Genomic DNA, 13,197 nt, shown 5'->3' with positions numbered 1-13,197 from the left:
TTAGGTACTTATTTAGTGTAGTCTAAGCTTTTTCTGGCTTTTAGAATGGTATCATATAATAATTCATATATTTAACTCATATTTGATACTTTATTTACCTTTTAACGTATCCGAAACAGTCCTGTATATATAGTTTTGTAATGTTCCCTTTAGACCGTAACCACAAACATGCAGCCATTTGTTAGCGTTTAGAGGTAAGTAAATTACATGTATCAGGAATTAAAGTTTAATGTATGATTAACTGTTAAATACCTTTTAAAATTAATTTCAAAGCTGGGAAAGTATAAAATACAAGAAAAAATACCCGTAGTGAGCGACAAAAAATCGTCGGCGTAAATCGAAGATTTTTACAACGCTTGGATCTGTAGCTCTCTGCTTTATCTGTCCGAATTTTCTCAAGCAGAGAGCTACAGTTCTGCAGCTACAAACATCTAACAACTGAAGCGATAGCGGATTCGGAATATCTACAATGTAATTATAATTATATTGACTTGTTTCCTACTTTTCCTATTCAGTTATAGTTTTACGGAACTTGATGTGTAAATTTTCACCTATAATTAATGTTTTTGTAGTACAGTTGCATTGATCGATACATCATTAGATTGCTTTATTTTTTAATTGCCATTAAAGTTATACATGCTATAACTTGCGTCAGCTTAAATACGGCTGGAAATTTATATACATGTATTTTGTTTACCAATAAAAGTTAAGAACATAATATAAATTGCATCATTAAAATTGAACGCGTTATGAGGATATCAACTTATAATTATCTATAGTCCTGCAAGGAAAGAAATGCCTTTATTTAAATAGATCCATCACGTGATGCCGTCGCTACTTTTAGATTGACAAACAAAAACGTGGTAGGCCGTTTGGGATACAACTAACTTTTGACATAAATGGCAAACGTCTTACTCTTTAAGATACTTATCTTTTAATGTAATCAGTATCAACCATCTACTCTGTACATGTAATGACACATATTAACCTTTTTTAACAACCATACTCAAAATGCAGCATATCCCTTTGTCTCAATCGCATCATCTCGGGTCTTTCCGTCAGAGGTCGGAAAAACAACCTCGAATGTATTAACATCACCGGATGTTAAAAATTTATACATTTCCTGTTTATTCAAATATAGGATACACGGAGTTAGAAGTCCCTTGTATATTATATTTTATAGGTAATATCATTACATTGAATAAAGTTAAACTCCATATTCCACAGATAAAAGGTCCCCATGCATTTATTTCAAAGATCGTGAAAAGGGGGAGTTGTCATGGCGGCTTCCATATATACATTCGAGGTCGTTTTTCCGCTAGTCGGAAAGGCCCGAGAAGTTGCGATTGCCCTTTGTCTCTGATTTCCCGCGGGCATGCGTGTCAATATACTGTTTACGCACTTCTTTATCAATATTCATGAAAAGATTGAATTCTAAATCAGGCACGTAGCAACCGGGGGGGGATGCCCCAGCTACAGTGCCAACCATAGAAAAAAAATGTATATTTATTGGGCACAAAAATTTACGCTTGGTTCTGGATTAATTCTTCAAAATTCTTACCTCAATTTCAAAAAAGCTAATTTGAATTTTAAAAAATTCCTTACTTTTCTATCAACTACTCTCATAGTTATAACATCTTCACGAAGCGTGTTCGACCGAATTATCTTGCAAACAAAAATGGCAGTATAAATGGACGAAATTTTCGATCAATTTCAGGGCTAGGAGGGCTATTAATACCAATTATAAGGAACGTTTTGTTGTGGGAAACAGTTAAAGATTATGTGATGATCACACGGTTAGTAATGTTTTGATGTGACAGTTTGAAAAACATGGAGAAATAAATCGAGAAACAGCGCACTTTTTTGTGCGCAATAAATATACAGTTTTTTCAATGGGTGGCACTGTAGCTCTCCGGTCTGTCAGTCTATATTTTTTCGGAGAGCTACAGTTCTGCAACTAGGTCAAGTAAGGGCCAAATATGGGAAATGTAGAGTATTTGGGGGGAAAATGGCACTGAAAGAAGTTGAATCTAACCCCCCCCCCTCCCCCTTACAAATAAGATTTTCGAGTTTGGGCAATTTTTTTCCTCTATATTTCTCAATGTTTTGTGATTACAATGAATACAAATTAATCATAAACATTTTGAATAAAGTAAGGCTCAAGTTATCTCCCTGACGTACACCCAATTTGATAGGGAATGAAGAAGTAAGGAGAATTTTACACTTAAAACATCCTTCACTTTTCATGTACATATCGTCATCTTAGTAATGTTTTAAAATTTATTACCAATCGCGTATTAATTGATTTTTTAGCTAATTTTTAATAGTTACCGTGAAAAAAAAAGATATCATTTCAGTCTCCTTTATATGATAGATTCTGAAAGGAAGACGGATTAACTGGGAAAATGACAGCTAAAAAAAAAAGTAAAAATCTACGTGCAGACACTTTGCTTAAAAATTAATAAAGGAAAAAGTAGTGGTGCCTGTGATTTGACCAGTGAGTGAGATATTGGACCCGTTGATGGGATGTTGGAACGCTTACGTTACACAATGGGCGGGGTCAGCTAAATCTCATTTGCAGTCACTGGTGTTCGACCATGACGGAATTGACCGAGTTCAACCTCAAATTAAATTTAGATATACAGCTCAAGATACATTGCATGCCCTTTTTTCGGTAATAAAAGGTATTACAAATTGAAAACATTTGGTTCGAGGGTTACGTATATGAATTTTCATAAGCGCTTGGTTTCAGGATGGTGTATTTTGTGTATTATGTGTTTTTCTAGGTGTGTCTGAATACCCTCATCAAAATAAAACAAGGCCGTAACTAAGCTGAAATATTTAGTGAGGCAAGAGTGCTGGGCATTCCTAGTCTCAGACGGGGCAAGGGTAGTACCTGATGGCCAGTGATGCAGTTTTCAAGTTGATGGGGGTCCTGAAACCTGGGTATTAGAAAATAAAAAATTAATCTTATAAAAATTTTACGTTTTGAGTTGTCGCCTGCATGACACAGTAATCAGAGCGTTTAGAATTGCAGACTTATGAGTTGATTCTTACATCGCGGGTTCGAATCCGACTGCGGGATGTAGATATAGTTCATCCGATATACAGTAAAAACCCAGGTCCTATGTCACAGTAAGTGATGGCACATAAAGATCTCTCACTGTTCAATCATCTTCAGTGACCTTAAAGCCCAGTACAGTGTGTCATTTAAAATAAAAGCCCTCCACCGGCAAGTAGCGGTGTCTATTATGATATAAGAAATTCTTAGAAGGGACATTAAACAATCAAACAATTTACAAAACGAACATTTTGAATTATAGTTTACATGCGTTCTACATGAAAATGAGGCACCTGTGAGATGAACGATTTACAGAAATTGAAACAAAATTTTAAAATATTTTAAATATAGCACGAAGACACATATAATTCATATGTTCAATGTTAAACTTTTTTTCACTTTTCAGTATAAACTCTAAAAATTTAGTGAGGCATTTGCCTCACTTGCCTCAATGGTAGTTACGGCCTTGAAAAATAAAAACTCGCTGAAATTAGCACGTTGTAAAAATGTCATATTTACTGTATATAAAAAGAGTACAAAGAAAACACATATTACACAAAATACACCATCCTGAAACCAAGCGTCTATGTGAATTTTGTCGACCCTCAAACTAATCTGTATGCCTTCGTCCTAAAACGTTTGGTTCTCGGGTCATGCGAAACGCATGTTACTCTCGAACCTGATCATTAAATGCTTAAAAGTTGTAAAATAACATTTTACCCTTGGCAAAGAACTTTTTTATTTTTACTGATTCTTCCCTTTAATTTTAAGTCCAAAGTACACCTAAAAAATTATACCTTGTAATTTTGGGGAAGGGGGGTGTCTCCCGGCCGATTCGCAGGCACCTTTTTCTAATTATTCTTCTTTTTTTTAAATCTGGGATGCAATCCTTTTACTTTTACAGTTTTATTATTCTCACACATGAGATTGATTTAAATGAGTGGATCGTTAAAATATCAACATTAAAGAAAGTCTTAACAAAGTATTTATTTATCATGAATAAACACAGAATATTTTGCCGCGGATGATGTTAGAATCGAAATATTTTTGTTACGGCTTAACACTACCCATTCCGGAAGTAGAAGAGAACAACATGATTTGAGTTTTTCTATTTTTGGTGCAAGATAATTATATAGGTATTTCAATTTCAGATCATTTTTTCATGTAGAAAGGCTTAAAATATATTGCTAACAAAAACTTATCAACTATTCCAATAAAGTATAAAAAGAGTTAATTAATGTCCCTCTTTTTGGTATATCGAAATCGAAAGTAACTAAAAGTATTTTTTTGAACTGAAACCACCCAAAAGGTCTTAAAGGATGTGATTGGAATGTATTTAATTATTTCATTTTATATATTATAGTTTTGGGTCTAGTAAAGCCATGTTTATGTTGCTTGTTCATTATTGAGTTTTAACTGTGGTCAGGGTTGTTTTAAAGGGTTCGTATGGGGCTTTTACACATGGTATAACTAGTATAAGGCCCCATTCTCATTGGTAAGTAGTTTGTGTGTTTCCCAATTTCATAAAAGGGAATTCCCAAAAGAGAATCGAAACAAATGAATATGGTTAAAATGGCCAAACTTAAAAATATGTAAACTAAAAAATGTTCTTTAAAAAAAATCTAAAAGGCATTCTCCATGTTCTCCAAAAACTGATTGACTGAATGTAAAATGAGTCAATGAACCTTTGAAAATGAAAAAAAAATTAAAACCAGAGGTAGTTATTTTTCCCAAATGGAAAGTCCCAGGGCCTTGATTGAATGATTTAAAGACCTTAAAAAAACCTTGTGGCACTGTCTGATTGACCTTCCAAGTAGACAGATTCAGGACAATCCATACATTAAGCCACATTGCTTGATTTACCAACCAAGCTTTATTTAGCTATTTCAATGCAAGTGTTCACGACTTCGCTTCTTATTTAAAATGGTCAAAAATCTCATGCCAAGTGACAACTAATATTTATAGTAAGTACAAGTCCATTCCCCCATAGTAGGTTAGCAGGTTAATTTTTCTAATTTCCTTTGATTATTTTGAATTTAAAGACTTTATTTGAATTATCATTTACTACACAGAAATATTTACCAGAGTAGAGGTGAAGAAAAAAAAGTAGTACATGTATAGTGTGTTACTACATGTAGTTATAAGTAAGTATATGTTATACATAAAGTTAGTTAGTACTCTTCGTGCTGGTCAGCACATAAGGCTGTAACCAGAGACTTCCCTGTTGGACTATCTTGTGTCCATCTCTGGACATGTCCCCATGACCATTTGTTCTCTTTTATTTCTCTCTCTACCGATCTTCTTACCCCATACTTTATATGTTTTATATAACATTAAATTAAGTTGAGAATAAAAGATTCTTAAAAAAATAAACCCTTAATTTGCTCATAGGCTGTTCATCCCCAATAAAATGGCCTACTAACACTACTGAGTAATACTGAGTACCCCCAATTTTAATAATTATATTTAGGAAACATTATTGATATACAAACCTTTGAAGAAAAAGAAGGTTCCCTAATTTAAAGTATAAGTACTTGATTAACAGAAATTAAACTGAGTAAGTCTTTAAAAAACATTAAAATTGTAAATAAAGTTGAAACTGATGGAAATAGAATATATATATTAGATTTTTTTAAAATTAAGAAATAAAAAAGAAATATGACGTATAATTCATCGATAATGTTAGCAAACAATATTAACAACAGGATGACAGAAATATATGCATCGAACAGGGTATAGGGCAAACAGATCCTGGGGGAAGGGACTCATATGAACAGATAAATACATGTAGGCTAGAGTGAACTGACCTGATACGTACCTTATATGCTGAACTATAATGTCAGAAACTTATGGTCTTACCATGCAGGTTTGTCAGATGTGGATTCCAATTTTAAACTGGATCTTCTGGAAGATATGTTTTAAAAAAAAATCAAATATTTTATCTCCATCTAAAATATACTTTCCAAACTCTCATTGTCTACATATTTTTCAGAAGTTTACCAAGGGTACTAAGATGGCATCTCCACAAGTAATAGGAGGCTACCCAGTAGAAATCTTTACCAATGAAAACTTTGACAGAAAATTTTTATGCAACCATTGTTCATTAATTTTGAGAGACCCTGTACAGAGCTACTGTGGTCACAGATTTTGTCGCTCTTGTATGGAAAGCATCATCAGGTATATTTCTTTAATTTTAACAAACCAATATTAAACATGTTAAACATTTTATTTTCTGAAAGTTCTAATGTGATACCGGTATTTGAATTTTCCCCAAAATACGTGTGTAATTTGTATTGTAATTTTATACTTTTGTCTTTCTCCCAATGATGCCAATTTTTGTGTTTTTGTTAAAATCATAAAAATTGAAAATGACCAGATAAATATACTGCATATACATATATATTTTTTTAAAAGTTTATCTGTTTATAAATAGAATACTGTAGACATCTTTTTTCCACGGGTCATAATTCCCCGGAATCTCAAATTTTGTTTACCGGTAATCCACGGGTTGTAAATTATGTGGATTTCTTAGACTGTCACTATGTCTTACATTTACATTAAATACGCTTGGACAAATTTCCACGGAAAATTTGTGACCGCGTACATAGCGTAAATTAATACCACGCGGAAAAAAGTACTTCTACAGTAATTCAAATTATTTGCAAATAAGTATGATACTTAAAACCACTGTGTAACAAATCTTTAACATTTTATTATTTTGTTTTAATTGTATAAATTAAGGATTGTTACAGTACTGTCAGTACATACTAAAAATACTTATAATTTTGATTTATGTAATTAGTTAAACATGTTGCATATTTAGAGATTGATTTTGAAATTGATTTTGGTAAGTAATGAAATGTACATGGAATAAAAGATGCTTGATACAGTTATTTATATTGAAAAAATCTTTGTTACAAATTTATTATATTATTGTATAGTATTTTGTGACATTTTTAAGATTTAAATTTTTTTTTAATTCCAAATCAGATCTAATGAGCAAGTAAGATGTCAGTCCTGTATAGAAGAAGGAACAATGGATGAAGAATATAGTATACTGAAAATGGATCAGGTCAGTTGTTAGGGCCGGTACACACAGTAAGGCTTAATTGCCATATTAGTCATGGAAGTACTAGTGTTCTAGCCTTACTGTGTCAGTGTGTAAACCCTTAATACACGTTTTTTCAAGCCTTACAAGTCTGACTTAGGAATAGAACGCTGCTCTATTTCTTAATTTAAGACTTACCTGACATTTAATTCTCAACCAATGAAAACCATTCACCCAAAGTTCAATCTATTTTTATAAAACCATACAAGTGGGTAGATTGAAGAGAACACAAATTATATTCAAATAAGCTAATAAAATCATCTGAAAATGCTTCTGTAAACCTCCTCCTCTTTGTTAAGAAGTGTGAATGCACTGGTCAGTAAAATTATTTCAAAATCCTAGCCAGTAATCTATTATTCTGTTTTAATAATGCGCACTGATTATGGCTAAAAAAAACATGGAGTTTATGGAAATGTTGTTTATATAATCTTGAAAGTCCTGCCTTAGCATGTGGACATGGGAGCCTTGCGTCCTGCAAAATGTAGACTTTTAAGACAAGCCTTACCGTGTGTAACTGCCCTTAGTTACAAGTATTGAATTACAGGTATACCAAGAACAAATGAAAGAAAAATTGGTTATAAGTATTAATTGTAAAATACTCTGAATGTATTTATTTTAGCACCTTTCACACTCCTTCAGATATGCTTATTTATGAGCATGCTAATGCATAATTCAAACTCAATTTAATTTTTGAATATGCTAATTAAGCCGCTAATATATCGTAAAAATACAGTATTCATGTAGCAAGACTAAACTGAAGTTTTTATTTTTACAGATGTTTCCTGACAATGCTGTACGAAGAGAAATGGGAGCCATGCCAGCTAAATGCATCAACCCAAAATGTACCTGGAAAGGGACTTTCAAGCAGTATGAGGTCAGAAATGTGTGCCATAATGTGAAATCACTTATTTTTGGGGAGTAAAATTTATGCGGTTAAAGGAAAAAAATATTGGTTCTTGCAGGTTTAATTAAATGGTTAAAGAAGAAATGGGAAACTGTAGTTAAGGATTTTAACATTTTGAATTCATGGATCTCTTTTTACCACAAAAATCAAGGATTTTACAGTAATCTAGATGCTTATGTTTGAAAAATGTGTTTGATATCCCAATCATGATGGTATTCTTTTATTCTTGATAAGTACATGTAAATGTGCTCTTAGACAGATAGCCACACAGCCACCAGTTTTCCTAATAGTGAATACAAAGTAAAAAAAAAATAAAATTTAAACTGGTTTGCTTTCAGGGTCATATGGCAGAATGTAAATTTAAGCCAGTTCCCTGTCAGCAGTGTGGAATGCCTATAGAACCCCAGGCTCTGCAGGATCACATGACTAAGGAGTGTCCAAAACGGAGGGTGCCCTGTAAATACTGTCAGACCGAGATCACAATGGAGGACATGGAGGTTTGTTAAATCAGATGATAGCTTTGTTCTACAGTATTAGGCCATAGGGCTGTATCAATGTATCGATATATCGATACGTATCGATATTCAAGAATAATATCGTATCGAAAAATAACTTCCAATACGTATTGGACAGACAGTTTTTCTTCTAAATCTGTTAAAAAGATGGGAATTTCAATCACCAAAGATTATACTTCACTTTAAAAGTCTTTTTTGAATTAAAACTGTTCAATAATTATATAATTTGTAAGGAAATAACACAGTTTTTATAACTATTACAAAACACAAAGAGGATTTTATTTGAACATGTTGATTTCACTGTCATTAAAAGTTTTAATTTGAAGTGTTATTTGTAATGACAGTGAGTCAAGAACTTTAAAATTGGGAATAAAACACTTGATTGTTATGAAATTCATGCTTTAAAGTGAATTAGAAGCCTTTTCTGATGGACTTGTTTTAGAATCCAATATATCGCATATCGCTTTAAAAAATATTGTATCGTATCGAAATTTTTGGCTCAATACACAGCCCTAATAGGCCATAATAAAAATATTCCTAGATTCTCATCACCGCCCTCCCCGATTTTATACCCCCGCCTCAATTTTTTTTATTTCTGTTTTTCTTCGTCTTAATTCTGATCGGGGTTGGTATTCATCTACCATTCTACTTTTGTTTTAAATCCTGCTAAAGTCGACATGATTTTGACAGCTGAAAAGATGGTAATTGCAGTAATACATGCGTATATATTTTAAACAAGGGTCATTGGTTGAAAAAGATTGGTGATGATGTGAAGTAAGAGATAATTGAACCTTTACTATGACTTTTATTCGGGTTTTGTAGATAAAATTACACCGACTGACCAGGTCAATAAAAAATCTGCAAAATTGAAAAAATATAAAATAAAAGCCGCCCGCCCGCCTCGATTTTTAAAATAATTCGGATGAGAATCTAGCAATTTATTTATTATGGCCTTAAAGAAAAATAACATGTCTTGATACATGAACAGACAGAGTATAGAATAGAGAGAAGAACAGGCAGCATATATTTCTCTTTTTTTAAGAATAACCCCCCCCCCACCCCCACCCCCCCTTAAAAGAAGAGTATATGAATTTGGTCTGTCATTCTGTTTGTCTGAAACACTTAGTTTCTGTATGAAATCTGGAGAAATCTGTGGGTTTTTTTAAATGAAATTTTATAACTTCTGACTCTATGACATAAAGAAGACCTATATTGATTTTGAGTTCAAATTAATCTATCTCAAAAGTCAGTGTAAGGAAAGCTTATATAATATTCAAAATTCTTTCAGATAATAATTTAAACTTCTTGTCCAAATGTGGGAGACATAAATTCTTAGATTTGATTGTTGCAATTCCTGTAGATTGTTTGACTTGTTAAATAATTGTGTTTCCTTATCATTCTCTTACAGAAACATAATTTGGAATGTCCAAAATTCCCAATCAAATGTGACTCTTGTGGCAAGAAAAAAATACAAAGGGACAAGGTATTCTAAGAGCTTATGATATAAAATATTATATACATGTATGTTTACAGTAAAACACACTTTAAATATCAAAGTGCCAGATATGGATGATTTTGCTTCATTTTAAATTTAATTCACTATATATGTTAAGTTCTCAATATATTTTAAAGCCATGGGGAATGAAAATCACTTTGCTATAAGCTTCAATTCATTCCAAGGGTGTTCTCTATAAGCATGTTTTACAGTTTATACCGGTATTTAAGTGAAAATATTCAGAATTTCTAAATTTGGCTTCATATTGTATACTGGTAGTTTGTTTGGAAGAAAATCTGTATAATTTACATTTTACGTATATGTTATTTGTGCAGATGCAGCATCACATAGATAAAGAGTGCTCAAATCAGAAAGTTCCCTGCCTTCAGGAGTGTGGTGATGTAAGTACCATGTAGTGAGAAAAAACAAGATTCTAGGTGAATTTGGTGGTCAGATACAGCAGGCATAGAGTGCAGGACTTTATGTGAGTTCTTTGTAATGAGCAAGAACGCTTTTCTATAAGTAATCATTCTCTCTTTAGATCAGCAGAGACAAGTTTGTTGAACATCTGGATAGGAAGCCTGGAATACACATACAGGCCCTGATAGATGGACTGCGGGATTGTACGACAAGACTGCAGTCTGTGGTGGTCCAGGGGGACCTGGGTCAATTTGTTTCACACATAACTGAACTCAAACAGAAAGTACAACAACAGGATCAGCAGATTCAGGCCATACAGACCTCAGGTCCAGCAGGTGGGGGGATCGCTGGGGACGGGGAATCCAATGTGGTGAGGTCAAAAGTTCAGGCTCTCGAGTTAAAAACAGGGACATTTGAAGGCATTGTCACAACTCTACATAGAGAAATTGAACGTTGCATAACAGCAATAGAAAATGTTGAGAGGAACAGACAAGGAGACAAACAAATGATAGAGAATCAAGAAAAGAAAATAAGGGCCTTGGAAAGGAACATTTCACTCAAGGTAGGTTCAAATTTTGAACAGCAATACGTGAGCATTATAGATTTTACTGCAATAAAAATGCCAGTGAAAGTTGTGGAATTTCATCAAGTTTACACTTATTTTTAAGCAAGTAATATCTATATATATATATATATATATATGAGTAATTTTGTGGAATTTATATTTAAATCTTTGATTTCCCTATAAAGGATGTTGCTCTAGCAGAACAGGAACTAAGAATTAAAACATTAGAATTGACAACATATGATGGGACACTAATCTGGAAGATCTCTGAGTGGGGAAAGCGTCGATCTGAGGCCCAGAGTAACCAGGTCACGAGTTTATACTCCCCCATCTTCTACACCAACAAGAATGGCTACAAGATGTGTGCCAGACTGTATCCCAATGGAGACGGAATGGGGAAGAACACACACATGTCCATCTTCTTTGTTGTCATGAGAGGTAAGCTGTCTTTTATACATTTACATTTCAGTTGTTAATTTCTTACTGGAAAATCAGCACTGTGTAATTGAAATATAAAAAAATTACCTGAAATGGGGTTTACAACTAATAAACAATTCTTAATTGACAAAATTTCATAAGAAAAGGGAATCTTATGTAGAGATATGTTACATAATACCTCTGTTCAGTGTATTCTTACATGGGAGACAAACTTACATACTAGTATATACTGTAAACGTATTACATTTGGCTGTGTATTCTTTTTAGCGCCTTTCGCGGAAAGCAGCCTCAGCTAAATCAAGTACATTGTTAATGCTTTGTGTATAAAGGTTTATGTAATGCACATTCAAAAAGTGCTAAATCAAATCTATGCCAACTTGTTGAAAATTCAATTTCCGCCAAATATCGTACACGCCAAATATAATACATTTACAGTATGTGGAGTTATGAAGAATTGGTTTTATGGATATGTAAAATCTCTTTCTACTCTTTTCAGGTAACTTTGATGCCCTGCTAATGTGGCCATTCTCTTACCGTGTGACTTTCATGCTCTTGGATCAAAACAACAAGGAGCATCAAGTGGACTCTTTTCGTCCTGATCCCAACAGCAGTTCCTTTAAACGACCCACGACAGAAATGAACATCGCTAGTGGCTGCCCCCTCTTTATTCCCCTCTCAAAATTGGACGATCCAAGTCTAGCTTATGTCAAGGATGACACTATGTTTATCAAACTGGTAGTAGACGTCCAAGAACCACGCAGATAATCCATTAGTATAAAAAATTTTAAAATTGCTTCAAGATCACAGCAACACTAGCCAGCTCAGAGCTCATCCCAAGCTCTGAGACCAACTGGCATTAGGGCTGGCCATGAACTGAGAGATTGATAATACACTACCCACCATAAATAATTTTCCCCATTATTCTTGAAAGAAAAATATCTGTAGATATGCCTGTCAGAAAAAAAATTATCTGTATATAGTCTAATCCTTTGCTTAAAATATTTACTGCTTGATCAAGATACTGTGATGATGAAAGAAAGACCAATCATCAGTACAAAGTGTCCCCTTAGTATACAAAACACTAATTTAGAGAATCTATGTACTGTCCCCTACTTAATGAAGACAGAACATGCACAGATCTAGTGGAGGAAGTTGGTGGGAGGGGACTTTTAACCCCTTACATAGCATATACGCATTTCTATGCATCTGACTTGAAAAACGTGTATAGTGTGAAAAAACATTCATAACTTTGTTAATACTGCAAATATCAGAATAACTTTGTACTGTTGGAAAGAGAAAATAATTACAATGAAAAAATACGCGGAATTTTTGTTATTGAATGTACCAGTTTTTTTGCTAGCTTGAGTTAAACTTTGCGCACAATTTGAGCGATTTTGTCATTATCGAAATCAATGCAGGGGTAACACATTATATGTAAAAATCCTAACTTCTGATGATTACGTCCCAACCCCGCCCAATCCCCCCAAAATACTTAAAATTGGTTTGTAAAAAAAAAATGTACAACATGCTCATAATTTTCAACACAACAATAAAATATTTTCTAATATATTTAACTAAGCAAAAAAACTAGAATGAAACTCATTCCTGAATAAATGGAACTTCAAGCATGATTATGGTGTATTTAGTTGCCATGGCAATTGAAATGATATTTTTATAACCATTTTTAGAAA

General features: G+C 33.3%; 1 protein-coding gene across 2 annotated transcripts in view; it reads left to right on the top strand.

Annotated features, from left to right (window-relative positions):
• Positions 1-13,197, top strand: part of LOC134229947 (TNF receptor-associated factor 2-like) — a 17,959-nt gene extending 4,762 nt beyond the window's left edge. Inside the window, exons 1-10 of one of the 2 annotated variants that reach the window (XM_062711726.1) lie at positions 4,088-4,197; positions 6,054-6,238; positions 7,052-7,133; positions 7,945-8,043; positions 8,412-8,570; positions 9,997-10,071; positions 10,419-10,484; positions 10,625-11,065; positions 11,254-11,506; positions 12,003-13,197. In XM_062711726.1, the coding sequence (XP_062567710.1) occupies positions 6,075-6,238; positions 7,052-7,133; positions 7,945-8,043; positions 8,412-8,570; positions 9,997-10,071; positions 10,419-10,484; positions 10,625-11,065; positions 11,254-11,506; positions 12,003-12,271 (1,608 nt within the window). In that variant the 5' untranslated portion in view covers positions 4,088-4,197; positions 6,054-6,074 and the 3' untranslated portion in view covers positions 12,272-13,197. Of the gene's footprint in view, positions 1-4,087; positions 4,198-6,053; positions 6,239-7,051; positions 7,134-7,944; positions 8,044-8,411; positions 8,571-9,996; positions 10,072-10,418; positions 10,485-10,624; positions 11,066-11,253; positions 11,507-12,002 lie in introns of those variants that run through there. The other variant, XM_062711725.1, reaches the window with a different exon arrangement.

Source organism: Saccostrea cucullata, unplaced genomic scaffold (assembly GCF_032062105.1).
Source record: "Saccostrea cucullata isolate Sc308-1 unplaced genomic scaffold, CSIRO_AGI_Scuc_v1 ctg423, whole genome shotgun sequence".
Lineage (NCBI taxonomy): Eukaryota > Metazoa > Mollusca > Bivalvia > Ostreida > Ostreidae > Saccostrea > Saccostrea cuccullata.
The sequence above is the reverse complement of the archived record's forward strand: the minus strand, read 5'-3'. Positions and strand labels throughout refer to the sequence as shown.